General features: G+C 44.3%; 1 protein-coding gene across 1 annotated transcript in view; it reads left to right on the forward strand.

The window, feature by feature from the left end:
- Window positions 1-19,317, forward strand: part of FZD3 (frizzled class receptor 3) — a 74,741-nt gene extending 55,424 nt beyond the window's left edge. The window contains 3 exon segments of the mRNA XM_006029259.2: window positions 10,539-10,687; window positions 12,804-13,037; window positions 14,095-19,317. Coding sequence (XP_006029321.1) covers window positions 10,539-10,687; window positions 12,804-13,037; window positions 14,095-14,308 — 597 coding nt within the window. The 3' untranslated portion in view covers window positions 14,309-19,317.
- The last annotated feature ends 2,905 nt before the right edge of the window (window positions 19,318-22,222 follow it).

A 22,222-nucleotide genomic window follows, 5' to 3' on the forward strand; every position in this document is an offset into this window, starting at 1 on the left:
CAATGGTTTAAATAATTACATGATGATATAATTTAGAACATAACCTTAAAATCTGTATGAACTCTTCAACTGGCATATAAACTAGACGTTGCACTGATATATTGGTCAATATCAGATCAGCACCAACAAAAGGAAAATTAACATTATTGGCAATCAGCTTTTCTTGGCTGGTGTAGCTGATAATGTCACCAATAAAAGCCACATGAATGTGTGCAGCCACCGCACATGCAGCCAGGAATATAGCTGGGCAGCTTGGAGAGCAGCATCCAACCAGTAAGTCTGTCGGGTGAAGGGGGGGGGCCAGATTGAGGGCCCCATGGTGAGGAAGGGGCTGAGGCTGGGGCACGGGCAGGTGCTACCCAGCCAGGGTGGTGAATGGGCCCTAGGATGGGGAGGGTGGCGGCTCCCCACCACTGCATGCACACCCAGGGGAGGCATGGAGGGTATGTGTTCCCCCATATTTGTGCATGGGGCAAGGATGGGCTGTCTGCCCCAGGCTCAGGGCCAGGGGCTGTTCCCGGTCAGGGGGCTGGGCCGGGGCTGCACTCAGGGCAGGCAGGGAAGGGGTGGGCGGTTGCAGTGCTGAGAGGGGACACTACAGGGTGGGCTACAGCCACCCCAAAATTTACCATAGCCAACCCTCCCAGGGCTGCTGCCACCCACCCTGAGCTCAGCCCTGGCCCAGCACCACCCCCACCCCCCTGCAGGGAAGAGGCCAGTATAGCCCCTGGCCCTGAGCATGCAGCGGGCAGCCTGCCCTGTGCACAAATCTGGGTGGGGGCACATGCTCCTCATACCTCCCCTGGGGGTGTGTGCAGGGGCAGGGAGCCACCCCACCTTCCTGTGCCCCCCGGACGAGCCGCCTGTGGCTGCGCCCTGCCCTGGGGTCCATTCACCACACTGGCTGGGCAGTGCCTGCCTCTTTCCCTGCCCTTTAGTGATGTGTAGGGGGTACACGTGAATCCCCTGAGAGAAGCGCTGCCAACACTGCCGGTGGCACCTGCGGACGATCATCACTCACCAACCCTCCCCCCCACTACCGACACCACTGGTGGTGTGTATGGGTGGTTGTTGACCACTGGTTGGTGCTTGCCGCGCACGCACGCACACCCTGCCACCAACATCGCTGTGGCCACCTGCGGGAGCTCCCCGCTCACCACTGCCACTCACTGCCGCCTGCAGGTGGTCACTGTGCCCCCCCAGCCTCTGGGGACATGCATTGTTCATGCCCCTGCCTTACTATGAGAGCCTCGATCTGCCCCGACCCCCCGCCCCTTCCCCTCCACAGACTTACCAGCTGGATGCTACTCTCCAAGCTGCCGGGCTGCATTCCTTTAAATTGGCTATTGGATTTGTATTGGCCAATATGGCTGGTTAATAATTGGCCATCGATGTCGGCCAAGAAAATCTTTATCAGTGCATCCCTGATGTACATATCTTGTTCTCCAAGAAATTGTCCACCTAGACATTCTCAGGTGGGAGTGTGCCTCACCTGTGAGCTCCGAATGGAGACTTTGTCCATTAGCAATACCCATAGAGTGTGCTGTAGCCCTGCTCCTCCTTGTGCCCTTGTACTGAGGGGATAAAAGCCAGGAGTACTTCCTGCTCCTTGTCAACTGCTCGACTAGAGATAGGAACTCAGAGAATCATAGTAAATTAGGGTTGGAAGGGACCTCAGGAACTTAAAGTGCTTTAATGGCTTTTGCCTCAGGAAACATCCCAAAGTTTGTATTTCTCTCCTAACTACTCTCATCAAACACCTTTGCCACTGCATGGGTGTGTTTGAGTGTTTCCCTCCCTTGAAGGGGAGCCTTGCAGCTCAGCACCTTGTTGTTACTTGCCCTCTCATCTCCTGTAAAACTGGGCCACAAGGAGCCACCCACTATTTTGTGGCTTTGTCTCAAAATATTTCTGTTCTTTCTGTGATCTCTACTTACTGCATCTGAGCTTTTTCCAATACTTTTGCAGAGGCTGGGGATGCTGTCTTTTCTCAGATGGTCCTACCCTGACTTGCTTGCTATCCTGCGTTTTAGCCGGTGATGATTTGAACACCCAACAACCTCTTCTGCTGCTTTTTTGTCTGGAGAAAATCCATATTCATATTCCATATCGGTCATTTGAGCAGAGATCTAGAAAACTTTTGCACTTTTTTTTTTTTTCTCAGCATGCATCTTAGCTTTATGTTCAACCCATGGTTGAGAGCTCTGGGTTATACACGTACCCACTCTCCCCGGCACTAAGAACCAGAGCAAAATGGCCTCTTTGCTGGCAAGAGTGGTGCCTGCTCATCGGTCCCAGTAGAGATCTAGAGGCAGATGGCCAGCCAAGGCGAGACCAAGGAAATCCTCTCCCTTTTTGAAATACAGCTATAAATTCTTCACGAACTCTTCAGCTGAGTATTTGGAGGGTGATCTCAAACTTCATGAAATACATTTTCTCTTGTTAATTAGGCTCTCTTTCTATGGCTAGGGATAGAAGTTACATATAAACTGGTTTAAGTGATCAGAAACTGGTTTAAATCTGTAATAGAACAGAAGTTCAGTGCACATAAACCAGTTTCAAAATGGCTGAAACTGGTTTAAGATCAACCTAGTTAAATGTAGTATCAGACTTAAACTGAGTTGACCTAATTCAGTTATGAAACTTCTGTCCCAGACCCCTTCCTGGTTGAAGTTAAATCAGAGTCCCCCAGCATCCCAGCATGCTTTGCAGCCCTGGGCTGGGCTGTGCTGTCTGCTCCAGGGTTGGAGCAGGGTTGGTCCCACCCCTCTGCTCCCTAGCTGGAGCAGTGAGGGTTGGCTTACTGTCCTCACTGGCTGGCTCACTGCCCCCACCCCACCAGGCAAACCCGGGCTGTGATCTGGGGCCTAGGGAAGGGAGTTAAACACCCTTCCCCCAAGTACAGAGCTGCCCTGCCCTGCTAAATGTACTTGTGGCTGCTACTGTGGACTACAAATCCCAGAGGCACCTGGAAGCAGAAAGAGGAAGTGATGAGCAGCCCTGCAGAGTCCTGCTGCTATGATTGTGGGCTGTGAATCCCAGAGACTTTGAGGGCAGCAGCAGGAGGAAGCGAACACAGCCGAGTTGTATTTAATGCTCACTTCAGAGAGAACTATTCTTGTTCAGGCTTTTATGAATTCAATGCCACTACCTTTTTCCCACCCATGCTCTCGGCCTAACAGGCTTCCCCCGCTCAGGCAGACCCTCTAGCTATCTCCAGGCTGGGGCCTGGCCATGGCCCCCTCCACTTGAGCAGGGAGGGGGGCATAAAGTTTTGGAGGGCTTCTCTCTTCCCTTCCCTTTGGCAGTGACTGGCAGGCATGCTCTAGCGCCCCCCTGGCTTCTGGTTTGAGCCACAGCAGGCATGTGGCTCCATTTCCTGAATCAAAAGTGAATGTCTGTTCACTTGCTTCTCGGTTCAATCTCTGCAGCTTGGACTAACCTTCAAAGGACTGAATCAATTCAGCCTCAGGCTTTTTGACTGTCTGCACTTAGTGCAGAAGGCCTTTTTAAGTGGAAACCATCTTTGCGGGATAGAAACTGCTTTATTTTCTTACGTTATTTGACAGTATCTTATGGATGAATTACTTACACAGCATCTTTCAGCACTGCTTTACAACTCTGTTAATGTGTGTAAAGAAGGTAATATTCACAATAAAGCTTCACATCATGCAATATATTTCTACTCCTTGTCATTGTAATATTTGTTTTGTATAGTTCAACAGGGTCAAGGTCTGGATTAGCAAGTGTGTGAATTTATGTAGGAAAGTAAGTAGGGAAGGGAGTTTAATCCTGTTAATAGCATTCCAGATTCTCTCTCTCTTTTTTTTTTTTTTAATCTACATTAGTCATTTAAGTCCTTGGATTTTTTTAAATAGACTTTTAATATCCGCAGGTAAGGCCCTGGTGACTAGTAAAGCTCTTATCCACCGTATCGGTATGCTTCTTAAAAGAAAATGCTGTGATTCTTGAATGAATGGACACTTGGGAAACCTCATTCTTTCCCTCCCACAGTTAATAGATTTTGTGCTTGTAAGGGCTTTTTCCAACTGTCTAGTGTCCACATCATATTTCCCCTTGTATGAATTTCAACACTTTTCTTGTGTTAAATCTCTGTCTTCAATGTTCATTCTTCAAGTACTTCAGCTCAGAGTGGATGTTCATGGCACACACATGTGGACATGTACTCTGGCACAGTTCTGTCACAGCTCTTCCCCCAGGAAATTACCACTGCCAGATGGTCTGTGAAGAAGATATGGAGACTGTTCTGTGTGATTTGCAGAGGCATTTGTGGAGGAAAAGGAAAGGAAACACACTCTTGCTTGGCTGGAATTGTTGGAGCATGTTGGCTATGCAAGTTCACACTTGCCTCACTAGTCTGATAACCTGATTTTTTTTTATTTATTTATTTTCTCCAGGAGGGTACATTTGAGATCCTCACCCTTATCTCTGAAAGCTAAGAACACCACAGACTTGTATGGAGAGTTATTTAAAATAGTAGATCAACTTCTTGTTTTAGCCACTGTCAACTGAGACTGAATACAAGCAGGGGAAAAAACCCTGTTGATGCTGATGTGTGACTAATCAGACTAAAGTAGTAGCAATGTATATTATATGAAGAGTTCCTTGATCACATTTTTTGAAAAAACTGGCATGAGCATGGATATTTCCAATCAAACATGTAACTTCATACACCTGAATTATTTAATGTCTAAAATTCTATGAGTCATAGCTTTACATTGTATTTTTTTCAGCTTGGTACAACTGAGCTGTTTAATATAGATGAAAATCACTTGGCCTTAAATTTAATGAAATCCTAAGGGTAAATTCTGAGTTGCATTTTTCCACTTTATAAAAAAACTCTTAAACCTGTTTTCAGTCTGTATGAAAGCAAGCAATTGTGCTTAATTTGAAGTTGCAGTAAGTGCCAAACTTTTGAGAATCGTGCTCTGAGCTTTGGGGTTTTCCACATTTTATATTTTCAGCTTTATATTCCTAGTCAAGTAACTTCAGGTTTCTGGTTTTACGTTAGTTGTAGCAAGTGTGATATAACCTCTAGATATCATTTATTCAATTTAAATGTATTGTGGAATTATTCCTAACTCATTTTTAATTGATTTACCCTATCTAAAGGTGTTTATTTTAATGTAGTTTCAATGGTTTTTCCGAAAAATGAAAAAAAATGAAAATTGTGATTCATTGCCTTTTTGAGGATTTTTTTTTCATTTTACTCAAGTGTTGGTTTAATGTAATATCATACCTGGGTTGAAGTATTGGACTTCACTTAATTTGTACAATGAAGGATTATAATATAATCAATGTTTGCAATGGTGGAGGGTTTGCAATCGTAAATGGTGGAGGGTTTTCTGCAGTAGTAGTCTTGAGGATATGGAGGTAGTCACAGTTCTGCAAATTTTGTTAGTTTGTAGTTTTTAAATGATGTGTTTTTAAATTTTACCTAGGAAGTTTTTCACTGACCAATTTTCTCTCAAGTTTTTGAGGTAAGAGTCTTTTCTGGGGGGAAATGGATTAGGTTTCTCCAGACAGGACAATCTAGTGGGTAACATTAAACCACTGAGAGTGCCATTTTAGGACCACAGCCGCAGATGCATCACATTTGCCACCAGCTGGCCCTCATTGCTTGAGTTTTCCTGGTTGCCAGTGGCCAAACAACCCAGGGCCGTCCCCTACGTTGGCTGCGTGTGGCTGCCTGGTTTTTAGCAGCAGCCCTTTCAGCACTCAGCAGACTACTCAACAAGACGCATACCTCCCGGTCTAGCCCTGGGCTTCTGACTTCCTGGTTTTGGTTTCCTTAGTCCTGCTCATTGGTTCCTGATTCCTTATGCTCTGGGTCCTGCTTCATCCTGGGTCCTGCTTACCTGTTTCTGGTTCCAGACTCCAACTTGGCCTCTTCGTGCTTCTAGACCCCTGTCTTCTGCCAGACAGGATTGTGGCTTAGCTAGGCAGTCACCCACATCGTCGACCCATATAGCTGAAGTGGCCTGGTGACTAGTGATACAGGTCTAGATTCCTGCCCCCACCCCATGCCTGAACCCCCTTGGCCTGTGGTTCTGTCCAGAACCACCTACGTCATGGCCCCTTTTATAGACCTCGATCTCCTGACTCCCAGCTCTAGTCTGGACCCTTGCTTCCCTGACCCTGTCTGTTCCTGGGCTTCTGGACTGTGACCTCCTAGGGTCAAGCCCCAACCACTTAAATCCTGGTCGTGCCCCTGCCGTTTGTGTTTTTTGCCAATATTATCCCATTGCTAGTGTGTTTAGCCTTTCCTCCCCTGAATTAGAGAGCACAATAATCTCCCCTTTCAGCATTTGTTTTGCTAGGCTAACAATCCAGACTCTTTTCTTTCATAGGCATTTTCCATTCCCCATATTATTCTAATACACCCGCTCTGCACCTATTCCACTTTGAATTAGTGTCTTGAACATGGAAGGATCCTGTACATAGCATTCCTGAAGAGGTGGTACCAATGCCTTACATTATGTCATTAACTTTTTCCTATCTCTGTTAGGATATTCTTGTCATGAAAACATTAAGAATTTTGTCAACTGCAGTCTCTGATCCTTGGATCATTGAGCAGGGCACATGTAAACCATATGACAGATGCCAATCAAACCTAACCTTGACGTGAAGCTGGTGTCTCGAAGAGTCTTCTGCACCAGGTTCATTCTAGGTTTTGTACCTGCATTCTAAAATCATGTACATTTGCTGCATGTTGGGAAAATTTGTTTAATTAATGAGAGAGACTCTCAGCCTAAATGAGTGTAGATGGACAGGAGCAGATTTGCATCAAACTGGAAACCTTGCAGCAAGAAGAGAAGCAAGCGCTCTGATCATGATGGACACTGCACAGCCTGCCATCATAGACGAGGAAGCAGTTAATAAGAGAACAATGCATGCAATTCCAAATGGGATAGATGAAGATGACAGTCATTCATTGTTATGCCCCTACAAATGAGCATGGTGAAAACAAGTGTGTCTCCTCATGACACATTTGCTACACAGTGAGTGGACTTTACTGCACAGTAAAAGTGGAGCAGATGGACAATGCACTTGCCTGACTGTGTAGTAAATAATGCAAATCTACGCTGAAATTTCAGGCAAGAAGGTGGACTTAGCTTGGCTTTATTCCAAAGTTCCCCAGGCAGTCCCAAAGCAAAAGGAAGAGACCTTGAGAAATGATCCACAGCACATCAAAGTTGGAAGCAAAAACCAGCAACACCACTGCTTGATAAAAACTGAGTATGTGAAAGCTGAAATGAGCTCTTTGCCTCACTTTTCAATAAGAACGGTGATGTTGATCATGGGAGCAAAGACAGGATGGCTCAAGGGAAAGAAGTTATGGAAATGGAAACTGCCACAGCCAAGGTGAAAATAAAAAGAAACGTTTGGATCCTAGCCAGCAGGATAAGAATGATTGTCACCCCCAAATTCTGAAAGAGCTGGCAAATGAATTATAAATCTATCAAGTTAGGAGTGGCACCAGAGAGTTGGAGAAACTACGCAGTGGGCACATCTACACGTGCATTTGATCCGGCCTAAATTTACTCAGGTGTAAACTACTTTGGAGTAAGCGCTTTCGAGCAGGCATCTACACATGTGGGGATTAGGGAGCAGATTTGCTGCTCTTTGCACCAAGTTTCCTGCAGCCCTGCAATGGGCCCCTGCCACCCAGGGGTTGGCAGGGAGCACCGGGCCAAGAGACGGCTATCTCCTGGCTCCAGGGGACTGCCTGCTGCTGGGGCAGAGACAATGTCCACATGCCTCAGCAGCAGGGAGCTCCTGGCCCTGGCTCCCTGATCAGGGGCCGGGCGGGAACTTGGAAAGAGCTGCAGGGGAGGGGCAGGTCCCAGCCCCCTGCCCTGATCTGCCAGTGCAGATTTCATGGCACCCTTCAAAAGATCTCAGGGTGCTGAGGCACCCTGATTAAGACTGACTGGATTAGTTTAACAGATTTATACAGCTTTGTCCTGGGAAAAAGAGCTTGCAGGTTTTATCTCACGTACTTCACAGGTACTTAAAGTGAGACAATGGACTCTGTAGGATTCCAGGACAACAGGCTTTCTCTTGGGAGAAATGTAACCTCTCTTTATACCCTGCTTGAATAACTAGTTTCTGTTAGGTCACCACTCCATTCTTTTGCTTCTACATCTAGTCATCTGAATCTAACTCTTTGTGTATCCTCCACTGCTGTCTTAGTCACTTCATTGCTATATCTTAAAAAGAGGTGGAAGTGGGGATTTAGATGCTTACTGCTGTATTCACAGGCTCTCTTGGTCATTGGCTGCTTGGTTTCATAAACCTTTTGCCCAGGTCAGTTCTACCCTTTCCCTTTGGTTCTTGACAGTGAATAGCTGATCAGCAGTGAGTAGAAGACTATGCTAGGGAGCACCGTAGAGAGGTAGAACGTGCCCACTCTGCATAGGCTACACCCCAAAATAGATGTAACATACCGTCTTGAGAGCAGTGCTTGGCACATGCCAATGGGCAACCCCAGGACAACTTATTTACATGTGCCCAGTGCTACAGCAAGTTGCATTACTTGCTTTGAAGTGTTCTGTATGGAGTAGGTATTTGACAGCATACATGCTTTCCACTGTACTATCATTTGTGAGACCACAACCCACAACTCCCTAGACTGACTCTGCAGGCTATGAACGTCAACCAAACTAGCCATCAAATAATGGACACAATCACTTACCCCTAATCAAGGAACAAGGACTTGCTACATCCTCATGAAATGAACTTTCTGCTTACCGCTGTCTGCACCTTGCATTCAAAAAAGATCATTTGATCTGCTTCTGATTTCACTCTATTTGCAATGCTAGAAAATGGTGAGTTTTGACATTTTTAAGAATCAGAGTTGTACAGCTGACTAATTTTGCTCCTCATTTTCAACATCATTTAATGGTAGATAATATTGCTACAGAAGGCTTTTGCTGAAGCTTGACTGGTAGGTGGAAATCATAAGATGGGAAGTAACTTGCTGATGATCATGGACATCTGAGACTCGGGGCTCGTCTACAGCATCATGACAGCATAGCCTGCTAGACCATTTGGAAGTGTGCCCCAGCTACCAGCACCCACCTGCATGGTCCAAGCCCAAAAATAGACCTATGAAGATGTTCTGGGGTTATTCCTAGGGGCTGCTCAACTCACTGGAGACTGAAGTCTTGAGAGGCTGTAGAAGGACATCCCAAGCATCTTCACAGGCCTACTTCTGGGTTTAGAGTATGTCATGGGGCAGGGCATCCTTGGAAATGACCCTTCCAGAGCATACCACCACTGCAGTGCAGACATACCATGGTATAAATGAGAATATAATGTGAATGCCTATAGGGGTTCAAGTAGCCTACCCTGTACTCATACACATCAGTTAATTCCCTTGGTAGTCCCAGTTTCTAAGAGGCTGGTGTGCTGTTTCAGGCAGTTACATATCCTTATTGATTAGATCTCTTTATATGGGTTTAACAGGGTGGTCTGTCTCTTTACGGAGGAACAGTCAGCCCCGTTGAGAGCCTAGCTGCGGGGCATTTGGATAAGCAAGGAGTATCCTATTGGGAGCAAAGCTCCCAGGAAAGTAATCAAGAGGAGGAGGAAGCAAGCTGCAAGAGGAACAGCTGGCTGCTGTGCTGGGGCCAAAGCAGGATGGGTTCCCTTCCTAGTGTCTGGGACAGGGCAGAGGGATTTTTTATTTATTAATCAAAGCCTTGACTTTGCTTTAGAGGACTGGCTAAGGAGCTCCTCGGGGAACAATTCCCCTATGGAAGCCACCAGGCTAAGCAACCAGCCTGCCATGGGGATGCAGCTTGAAATCTAATGTTTGTGTTATGATGCTAACTTTTCTTTAAAAACCATGCCATGAGTTTTCTTAGAAACCGTGTCTCTTTGAATTAGCCCTTTCTCTCAGTTACTCAAGATGTTCCCAGAATGTACCGATCATTATCTTTGTCAAATTAATGCGCACATTGTTCACTTGGGGTTAAGGACTTCTGTATAAAATGTGATGGCTTCTTCATTAGTAATCCGCTAGGGAGTTTGCAAAGAGTTATACAATAGCACCCTGCTGATAAGGGATGGGAAACAAGAATGCGACTCCTCTCTGGAATGATAAGGGAGACAGATTGGTGGTGTTCGTTCCATGGTGTGGAGGTTTCTTTTTCTTGATTTATTTTTTTAACAGAAAGAGCTCCCAGTTCTATATAATTCATTTCTGTTTAAGATGGAGCCCTTCCGGTTTGTAAACTAGAAAAAATATTTCAGCATTATTCAGCTTACACTAATCAAAAGAGCAGCAATGCAAATAAAGGCGGAGACTTCAGAGCAGTCAAATCTTTTGTTCTGCACAACACTAGCCCCAACAACACATTCTGTCATGCTCCCTAGAGCTCTAAAACAAAGGATCCCCGTGGGTGTTTACTTTGGCTCAAGGCTGAAACGGTTATTTTAAATGAATTAACACATGGAGTAATGCACTATGATGGCTTGCATAATGGTCGTGTCTGTTTTCTCCTCTCTAGGTCACTCAGATGAGTCGCCCTGACCTCATTCTCTTTCTGATGAAGTATCTGATGGCTCTAGTAGTTGGGATACCTTCAGTTTTCTGGGTTGGAAGCAAGAAGACCTGTTTCGAATGGGCCAGCTTTTTCCATGGACGCAGGAAAAAAGAGTGAGTTGATATATGGCAGCTGAATCCATGAAGTATTGGCAGATAAACTTCCTTGCCTGTAATTCTGAGAAGCACTTCGGGTTAATATTACTAAGGATTTCCTTCGTGGAAGTAAGGACAGGTACAGAAGAAAACTTATCCAGAAATGTTGCACTGCTCAATACGTTTTAAAAGCAAACAAAAGCCCTGTCATGTATTTGTCCGAGATTTGTTTTCCTGGCAACAGAATCAAGTAATGTGGTTCATCCATTATCTGCTTCCTTGTTCTCAAAAGAAATGAGATTGGGCATGGTCCTACAAACTTTTTATCTGTAGTGAAGGGCTGGAATAGAATAGCTTCTTTCTTCAAAGACACAATTTCCTCAGCTGGACAGCTGATGTATATCACCTACAAAAACTACGTCAGATATATTTTAATATGAAACAAAGATTTATTCATCAAGCTTCTGCAGCAGTTTGAGATTTTAATCCTTCTCTTGACCACTGGAATCTGCTTTCAAAGTGCAGTTTGATTAAAATTACTGTGCAACTTGTCTTAGGGCTTTCTACAGTTGATTTAGATTACGATAGAGTGCAACTTTAGCACAGTATCTATTCCTGAATAACTGTGTCACATATTCTACAACACCAGTTTTCACACCTGGAGTTACTGAGGAATTGCTAGGCTAGATGTGACTAGCACAGGCTGCCTAGAGATGATAGGCTAGTTTGGACACCGTATGACACAGGACAGAAGTTTAGCACAATGGAGGCAACGGAAGTTTCGTAACATCCCATTGCCTTGCCATGAACATACTTCTTCACTTAAATCAGTGGGTCTCAAACATGTTAGACTCAAGGCCACCTTCAGAAAATGTCAGCTCTTGGCTGTCACTCAGTTTTTGATCACAGAAAAATAATAAAGCAATTCCTCTGTTTCAGAGAACTTGGAAAAGCCATAACAGGTCAGAATGTTTTTGACAACATTGATTCCTGTTTGAAATCCTTGGGTTTATGTTGTGAATCGTGCAGGTGTTTGCACACCTAATAACACTAATATTGAGTGTCACCTGGCAGAACCTTTAAAAGGATCTCATGGCACCCCTGGGACTGTGGCACCCTGATTGATTGAGAATCACTGACTTAAATTGTGGGTAAAGTGCTGGGAGTCCTGCCATGTACCTGTCCTAGCTTTAATGCAGTAGGGCAGTAAAGCAGACCACATGCAGAGTAGCCTGCTGGCTCAAGCAGAACTCTTCTGCTGTGCCAGTCAGATCAACAATGAGAGGCAGAGCTGGGTCTGTCTTCAAAGAGCTTTCAGTGAGCATCCTACTGCACAGACAGTGGCCTTTTGATGATCAGGGGGCACAGAAGATGATGACTGATGACCACCAGAGGAAGATTTAAAAAAATCAAATGTACAGAGAGGAAATGTTCTTCTGAGCAGAGCAAGTACTAAGCGTGTTCCTTTTCTTCAGTCCATCAAAAAAGGTGGGTGGTCTAGCAAATGCACAGGCTGGGAACTGCAACTACTAGCTAAAGGCCAAAGGCAAAATGTGATTGCTTCTGTATGGTTGTACTCCACCCAGCACACTGTTTTTCTTGACTTAACACAAGCTAGATTTAAAAATGACTGTTTGGGGAAAGGATCTGCTTTTCTTCTGTGCTGATGAGGTACTTTTTGGAGGTGATATGAACGTATTGGTCCACCGCAATATCTCCAAAACTGTCAGAGATGAGAGCAAAAGCATACATTAAAAAAAAATATTGTCTACTTTTTTTTGTATGCCAGCAGCTTCTCATACCCTATGGATTTTGTGAGGTAATAGGTTGAACTTTTAGTTGCATTGCTATTACACTGCCATATGCTTTACATGCCTGAGTTAGAAAAACAAAGACAGGAGTTATTGTAAGAGTAAGAGCATTGGCCAAAATGTTCATATTATATACTTAAAATTTGGCAACTACAAGTCCTGTTTAGGCAATGTGTGCACCCAGGTTGTACCATTTTTGCTGCTATGTATTAAAGCAGCATGTTTATAGAATAAGCCAGTTAGTAAGGGCTCTTGCAATTTGCTTTTAAACCTTTGATGTTGCTGTAGTAATATTAATTATTCCGCTTGCATGATTGGACCAGAACTGTAAATGAGAGTCGTCAGGTGCTGCAAGAGCCCGATTTCGCCCAGTCACTCCTGAGAGATCCTAATACCCCCATCATCCGAAAGTCGAGAGGGACCTCCACCCAGGGGACCTCCACACATGCCTCATCTACTCAGCTGGCGATGATGGATGACCAAAGGAGCAAAGCAGGCAGCGTCCACAGCAAAGTGAGCAGTTATCATGGCAGCCTGCATAGGTCACGTGACGGCAGGTGAGTTTCCTTCACAGTTTTTAGAAGCTTAATGGAAATGGAGTCAACTGACCCACACACAGGGAACAGCGTGCTCATTACCTGCAGGTGTTGCATTGACAGATTTTAGGCCACCAGCATGTTAGAAGTCAAACTTCTGTCAATATTCGCCTTTCTGAATCGGTCTCTCTGTCCTACTGGGTCCTTAAAGAATTGCAGCATCTGGCTTGTAATGCAGTAATGTACCATGGATCCAAGGAAGTGATACCAGTGCACTGAATAAATTAGTTACAGGGCATGAATGCAGATGACGACCTTCTACAGAGATGCAATAGGTTATGTGTGTAGCAGCTAGCGTGTGGGAAACAAAACCTATTCCAAACTGAGTCTAACATTTGAATGGGGCAGATCTGTACAGTTGTGTGTGTGTGTGAATAACCAAATGCCAAATGTTCACCTGGTGTAAACGGTCATAACTCCCTTGAAATGAAACAAATACACACTGTAGCTTGAGGTATAGCTAAAGAGTATGACATTTGTCATTTGAGCAACTATTTACTATAGGATACATACATATTGACAATCAGTCACCTGACAATTTCTTGCATTAGATTCATAACATATATATTTTTTTTATTAACAGGGTCAGTATTAAAAAGCCAACCACCTCTTTCCCCACTACCCTAAAAAGACGCTTGCCCTTTTAGCTGAGATGAAATCAGACCTGTCTGTTTTATCTGGTTTCTGACATGCTGCGTTTCTTCAGATTTTTATTGCAGTGCTAGTTCTTGCCTCGGGTCTTTTCCACACGTTGGTTTACTCATAACGGCAGACAGGAGGGGGGATATAGCATATGCTGCTATCTATACTATTGTTATCCCTGTTTTCTAGATGGAAAAGCTCAGGCAAAAGGAATGAAGCAGCTTGACTAAGGTCATGGCAGGTCAGTTACAGCCAGGAATAGAAGTTTAGTTTTTTTCATAAAAATGCAATGTTGTATATGGCAAGTTCCCTCCCCCACATTTTTCACATTTTTGCCTGTGGTAATAAAGAACTTGACATTGTGTCTATAAATTAGGTATACCCCCTGCAGCTACAGAGGCATGGAAGACCGACTACCTCACGGCAGTATGTCACGACTGACTGATCACTCCAGGCATAGCAGTTCTCATCGGCTTAACGAACAGTCGCGTCACAGCAGCATCAGGGATCTCAGCAGCAACCCCATGACACACATCACACATGGTACAAGCATGAACCGGGTTATCGAAGAGGATGGAACCAGTGCTTGATACGCGTTCAACAAAAATGATGAGCATATACGATAGTGTATCTTGGAGCCCCTTTCTCAGTGATATGATAATGCTCAGTATTATCATGCCTCTCATCAGGTGCTGATTTCATGCATCAGGAAGCTGAAAAGTTGGTTTCTCTTTTTCAGGGCCAGCTGTTCTCATGCTTGCATCAAAGCTGGAATGTTTGATCTGCCATCTAGAGAATAACAAAAGTCTAAGAGTTGGTTGTAGCTTCCAAATGAACCTACAAGTAGATAATTATTATTTATTTGATAATGGTTATTTTCCTGTCACGTACCATAGTTGAATTTGTCATTTGGAAACCCACCCAAGTAGTTTGTCTTTGTTTCAATAAATATTACCCTTGAAGATCCAATTGGTGAGGTCATGTTAAGAGTTCCAGTAAACAGAAAGAAACTCTTGAATATTGAAGGGGTTCTTCTAAGTGACCTTTTCGTCTTTGGTTTAGATAATAAACTGGTAGTGTTTTTCTTAAGCACAGAGGGCAGGCTGCATCTTAAATACTGTACAAAGGACATCTGTGAGAGATCAGTAGACATTTTTTAAACAAGTACACTGGAAACGCAACAAAAGAATGAGCATTCTGGAGGAAGAATGAGAACTCCGTTGAAGATCATGAGTTCTTACAGGAGCTGTTCAGGCTGAAAAGCTGGGATACGGCAGTGAAAGGGTGTTCTTTTTTTTTTTATAACGTGTACTGTCCTTGCTTTTTTATTTTTTACAAAATGCTATTTAAATATTGTACTTGTTTACAATTTCTGTGGGAAGAGGTGGAAAGGTCAATTTGAACCAGTTAACCCAGTTAATTTAAAAATGAGTGGTTCAATATTAACATATGAACATTGCAGTTGAGCTTTGCCTGTTTCTGACCTATAAAATATAGGTTGTGGGGGAACCTGGATTTCTCCCTTAACCCGAGAGGAGGTATTGGGATCCATGAGTGCACAGATGTATCAGCCCAACTTCACCCATGTAGGGAGAGAAGGGGGATGCATTATCAGGAGCTTACTACCACTGTGCTGTTTTGGGACTAAGCAAAGTGTCAGGCTAAAGCCCATCTAGTTAGGTGGAGTGTGCACTGCAGAGAGGATTAGTTCTTACTGTAGGTTCTTCCATTCCAGAATAGGTTCAGAGAACAGAAACTTAGGGCGGGGGGGTTCAATATTTTTTGTGAATAATTTTGCTCTCGTTTTGCCTTTAGGATATATCATGTCCTTGTCAACATTGCAGGCGGAGTCCAATCATATTTAATATGGTACAGTAGATCTTCTGGAGCAGCTATGTTATAAGTTTCAAGTATTGCTCACCATGAGGAAACACTGGTTACATTTGAACCTACCTCATTAATTACTGGAGAACATTGCTGGGAAACGTACACTTACTTTTTCATTGTCCTCACATACATTCCCTTGGTTGACCTGTTTCAGGCATGTTGAAAGCCTTTGTAACGCTTGGATGGTATAGCTCAGGGGCAAAAATAAGGCAACAACTCAGTATCTGTACTTCAGAGGCTTTTGAAAACAACAAGAGCTGGGCCTGGCAAACATGATTCATTTTAATTGTGCCCCAGTGACACTACAGCAAATCACTTAGCTGTGCTAATCTTTGAAATCAAAGGTTACTCTGGGAGTCACCATGCCTTTAATAGCAGAGTTACTGTAAATTGTTTTTTCTAGTCAGACCAGGCTTTGCTCCAAAGGAGAAGCATGAACCAAAACCAACTTCAAATAAAAAGCTTTAGAAGCCACTCTGCTCTCCTCTCTATGTAAATCCTACTACTGAGGATGGAAGTTAACGGCTCAGCTTTGTGTATAGCAAGCCACCACAATGATAGTATACAGTGCTAAGAGTCTGATTATTCTCTACCTTCTTTTTCAGAGCACAGGGAGTATGCAAAGTTTGTCAAGTGGATTTTGTTGGACAAGTTACAATTCCACATCAACAGTGATGACAAAATATGAGGTTTTTTAAGTTTATTTTAGCTTAAAATTTGCAACTTTCTTCTTGCTTCAGCAAAGGGATGATGATTTATAGGCATTTGGATTTACTAAGGGAGCTGATCATCATCCATATTTTAATATAACGGAGCAAAATAATGTAAAGTGTTTACATTGATTGTTTGGCAATACTGTTCTCATTGTGACCGTGTTTTGACTTGTTTTATCCTGTGTGTGCGGATGGATGGTTATGGTTACATCCATGTTAATTTGAAATCAGTTAATTGCGGGGTTTAAATCTTCAGCTTCACAGAGGAACCTCCTTCACTGGAGGCTTTCAAGAAGAGGCTGGACAAGCGCCTGGGATGGTTTAGGGACAGCAAATGCTTCATCTGTGTTGGTGTGGGGATGGGGACCTAGATTGCACTTCATTCTGTGTTCCAGATGTAGACGTTTTTAGCCTGTTCCTCACTCTTATACTAGATATGGAGCACAAAGTAAAGGCTCCATTACTGCAGCGGTGATTTAAAATGTAAGATACTGGTCTCAGCGGCTGCCTTTTCCCCTCCCACACTCCTTCCCCATAATCACAGCTCCACTGCCTCTTAGCTTCAGAACTGAATTACTATGCCGTATTGTATTTTATAGCACCTTTCTCTTTTATAATTGGAGCCCTTTACAAATGGGTAAGCAAGCTTCACCTTGTCCGTGTAAGGTTGTCACAGCCTGCTGCCCAACCACCTAGCTTGTGGGACAAGCGCTCCCCTGAGACAGCCCCATAGCATAAGCACCCTTCTCCCTGAGCTCCATCCTCCTGCAGAGAGCGTGGGAGCAAACCCCTTCTCCCAGGCTTCAGCTAACCTCCTCTTGTCCCACGATGCTGCTGTCTGAACAGGGGCTCCATTAATTCGATCAAGCAACTTTTGGCCCTGGTCTGGCAGAGAGATACTACAGCCCTACTGTCAAACGTTGGCTTTTGCCTCCATGGAAACGGAGCATAACCCAACAAGGTCCTAAATTTGCCACTTCAGAAGCTGCACAGAAGCAAGTTCCCTGAATCATTGCGAAAGTAATTATCACAGTGTTACAGCTGGGATAGCTGAGGCACAGGAGTGTTGTCTTGCCTCGGGTCATGAGAAAGGCTGTAGCGGTGCTGAAAAGAGAATCAAGTCTTCCGATTCCTGGTTATGCTTTAGCCACAAGACTCTTTTCACTCCCTTGCTCCCATGTGTTAGCAGGGCACCTTGAGCTCGAGCTGATGCTCCACTGGCAGCATCCTGTCCTCGGGGAGTGGACACCCCGAATTTCTCTCCAGCCTATAGCCCAACATGCTTCCCTCAGACACCTGATGCCAATGCGCTTGTTCAGGGCCAGCTGTTATATAAAGATAGACCAGGGGCATTGCACAGTGGCACTGAATTGTTCAGCAGTCCCTGGAGTTGTGCGACTGACTGAAGGTGGCAAAGGCAGGTATTTGCCTGATTGCCAGTGGCACTAGAGTCCCTGGAGCTGGTTATGCTCTTTATGCCTTTGGTTGCTTTATTACAAATGTGCTTCTCCACCACTTCTATAGTTTTAATGAAATGTTTGCACCGTTAAGTTGCAGTAATGCTGCATGGAAACCTTTGTGTGGGAACACAGTATGTCTGCAGGGCTGTGCTTTTCCTATTGAATTGCAAGCTGTCTTTTTTTTTTTTCCAAAAAGAAATAAAAATTGGAAAACTTCAAGAAAGCCACAAGTTTGGCTGTGAAGCAGTTTTCTCAGTCACAAATACTGTAAATGTTCTTAGTTTTTAGTTTGAAAATGTAAATTTTGCTGCAGAAACTTTAGATATGAGCTTTATAAAGCATGTATTTAAGAGATGATGGTCAGAGCAAACTACGGGATAGTTTATCATCTCTTGACTACTGGCATGGCTGCCTCCTGGCTTGGTAGTGACTGTAGGTCTGATTCTGCGTGTCCCTATGTGAAATCAGGTTAGTGGTCACAGTCCAGTTCCTAGCAGACAAGTACCATCATCATACCCTTCTGCCACCTTAACTCTGCCTTCTCACTGAAACTGGGAGGGGCGTGGGGACTGCATTACTGGTCCCATCGACTACCAGTTGAGTCAAAGGCTTGGTCTAAACTGCAGTTGTTGCAGCTCACGTAGATGTGCCTGATGTTAGCATGTAACGGGCACAGGTACCACTAACAATGTAATACAATGCAGACTCTAAGCCTTTTTACCCAGCAGCTCGGGTAGGTTTTGCAGCATCCCTGAGTTCCTATGCTGCCATAACGATCCTGCTGTCAGCACCTAAACTAACTTTAAACTAGCTAGCTTGGGTGTGAGGGCAATTAGTGACCGAAATATAGGTACATCCAAAGAAGAGTGGAGGAAATCTTGCGCTGGAGCTGTTTTAGAACTTGACTGGAAGACTTAAGTCTCTACTGCTGTCACTCTTTACGAGCACTAAACTTAAGGCCCAGACATGCAAGCTGCTTCTCTCTCCCTTTGTCTGCTGACTTCTTTGGGAGTTCCCGTGAGGACTTGCAGAATTGGACCATTAGAGCGGGATGAATATTCTGGACAGATTACAGTCACGTGAAGATGACTCGTTGTGACTGGAGGTTGTTTGAGCCATGAAATGTGGACTTGAATGTCAGATTAAACTTGATGCTGATTTGCCTGTCCTGCAACTGAATTAAGTTTTCTAAAGAGCCATGAGTTTGAGATGAGATATCTTACAGATTTTTTTTTTTTGCCTATAAAGCATTGCTGTAGTTTCTTATGTACTGAAGAATTACTGAACAGCACTGTCATCTCTTCAAATGGTTCTGTTATGCTCATGTATGTATTGTAATTTTGTCCATTTCTGAAGGAGAGGGAAAGCTTTAGTGTTTGTGAGATCTGGATGTAGAGGGTGATTAGCATGATACCGTACCTAACATTAGCTGGTTTTACTTGCACTCAGCTCTTCTTAGACTTGTTTACAGTAGTCCAGTGTCAGTTGTGTAACATTTAATTTTAGCACTTTACCTGTGAGTGTACAAACTGATTATGATGTAGTAGATGTACATTTTAATTTTAGAACTTTACATGTTTTTAATAAAATGATGTAAAAATGTCAGTCTATTCATTAGGCTATAGAAGACCTTCCAAAATGTACACATGCTCCATATAAAACCACTTAACAACAGCTGCCTTGGAAATGTGATTTGATGGATTTAAGACTATTTTTCTATCATCTGTCCTCTGCCACTGTAAACCATAGGATACTGGACCTATAGGATAGACCTGTGGTCTGACTCAGAATAACATATTTTTTTTATATTAGGTAGAAGGCAGGGTAGATTTGCACCTTTATGCATAAAGTTATACTATACATATCTATTCATAAGTTCTTTCTTATGCTGCCATAACTAGAAGCAACAGCATCTACATAGGAGGACATGCATTGAGATCAGGGCCTAGAGTTAACAACAAAGCTGAGGATGGAGTGGGAGTTCAGATGTCTCTGCAGTTTTTACCCTTTTACAAGGACTAACCCATTCACGGAAGGCTGTTCCTACATTGGGAGTTTATAATGCCCTTCCTCTTAAATGGTACAGCGAAATCTCCTGCTTGGTACAAGAGAACATTGCCCTATGGTGGTATTTTGTACAATTAAGTGAACTATTGGGGACATTTCCACCATGATCAGTGTCTGGGACAAGAGGCCATACATACTACATCCTATTATGCAAAGGGATGATTATAAAGCCAGGAAACTAGGTGACAAACAAAAGTTTAAGTTCTTTGGACTTGCTGGAAGAGGTACGCTGGTAAGCAGAGGTGCTGATAGCAGAGCCTAGTCGTGCAGTAGTGTAGCCGTTGGCTTCCTCCTTGCAAACAGTAGAGGCCCTGGGCTGAGCACAAGAAAATCACGTTCCCTGGCAGGCTGGAGACTCCTCCTGTGGATCCATGAGAGCAGCGCTGCAGTGTTCTCAATGAGGGTGCACTGTTGGTTTATACAATGGCACATTTCCCTCCTGTTTCTTCTGCCTCTGAAAATCTTGTTTGCTTTCTTTTTTTTTACTGTAACTGCACAAGTTGGGTTGGCTGACTCCTTTGGCCATTGCCATAGTGACTTCCTCACCATTTTTTAATAACAAGTACCAACTAGTAAGGACAAACCATAAAGAAACCAAGATCTCCAAGAAATCTTTAATAACAGAGACTGAGAGAAACTTGAAACTTATGGGCATTTTTACATGTGCTCCCGACACAGTTCTGGGCGCTTTAATTAGCAAGCTATGCTAATTAAAAGTGCCTGCATGTCACATGTATCCACATTGCTGCACATCCTTGCGCTGAAAAAATGGCAGTGGGGCGCTTTGAACTAAAGCTCATTGGGCGTGTTTTATTTCAAAGCACCCTGCTGCCATTTGTCAGTGCAAAGAGATGCGGCGACGCTGATACAGTGACGTGGAGTGCATCGATTTTCGTGCTCCAGCAGACTCGATTAATTGAGCCTGCTCCAGTGCGCTGGACTTCCAGCACATCGGAGCAGGCTCCCCGCACGTGTGCAAGAGCCCTATGACGTGGAAGTGAAATACTCAGGGAGGATGTTTTCAGTAGGCTACTGGTTCACCATTGCTGCCTTCAGCTAGACAGTAGGAAAGAGCAGAATCCCTTTAAAGTTGGGGCCTGCTGGAAAATCTTTTCAATAGAAAGGTGCCAGTTTTTCTATAGTGAGCCTTCTGATATGGGAAGGGTCAGTAATAAGTACGAAATACAGTTTGGAAACACTTGTTGTTTGTTCAAAATCAGGTTTTTAGGAAGGCATTTGGCATGTGCTTACGGTGGATCTTTTGTCCTGCAGTGTTTGTGCGTGCATTTGCCAGTTGTTCTGCAGGACCAGGACCCACTTGTAAACATCAAGGGCCAGTCCTGTCCCAGTGCCCCCACTCCTGACCTGCTGCCCCCCACCCCCAGGCATCAGCCCCCCAGTGTGTGGGGCAGGGGGCGGGCATATGGGGGGCCCCAAGCAGCCCCTTGCAGGTGGGAACTCTGCCAGCCTGAAAGAGAAAAGCCACAGTTTCCCATGTTTTTCTCCTTTAAAGGCAGTTCCATTTTTAAAGTTTGTTCACGACCCTTTCATATATTCTTGCAACCCATGGGTTGAGAAACGCTGTCCTAGGAGTTGCTTACATGTGAGATCTCTGCTCACCCTACAGCAGATTGTCTGGGCATTTTAACTCTGTATTTCCAGCCCTGTGTTTGGGGTGGTACGTTTCCGCCCACCCCACCCCCTCCGAAACACTGCTTTACATGCAACTTCCAGACTTCGGGATTTTTGTTTTGTGTTTGCATTTAACAGCAATGAAGCAAGGATTCCCCCCCACCCCCACCCCCTTCAAAATGCTATTTAGGTCACAAAAGTGACTGTGGAACCTCTTACTTAATAGCTAATAATCACAGTATCAACTTGTCAATAGGAGTGACAAAAATACTAGCTGACTTGCAACCCCTGACGTTTCTCACAAAGCCTGTTCTTGGGCTTCTATGATAATCCAGGAGCACGTCTGTGCTGCTAATTTACTGTGCCAGACAGCATTAGGCCTGAATACGCCACCCTGCTCGACGCGTGTTACCTTCCATGCCAGAAATCGCATAGCTGCCTTGGTGTGGTGCTGCAGATCAGAGGAGAGACATGGCTATAAACCTGGCACAGCTATACTCCTTGCACGCGGGGGACTAGTGCCTGCAGAGCAGCAGGGTGTTGCAGCATGGCGATTGAGGAATATAAACACGCCCTGGGAAGATCTGCTTTCATGTAAAAGGAGTCTTGTAGGTGGCAGAAAAAAAGCTTGAAAAATATGACCTGAGTGCATAGAAAAAGCTCAAAACTCTGAAAGCAAAGTAGAAAGGACCCACAATACATTGTTGTTAAATCTCCCGTCTGATTGCAATCTAGTGATTTTTTT

This window comes from Alligator sinensis, unplaced genomic scaffold, assembly GCF_000455745.1.
Source record: "Alligator sinensis unplaced genomic scaffold, ASM45574v1 scaffold637_1, whole genome shotgun sequence".
Lineage (NCBI taxonomy): Eukaryota > Metazoa > Chordata > Crocodylia > Alligatoridae > Alligator > Alligator sinensis.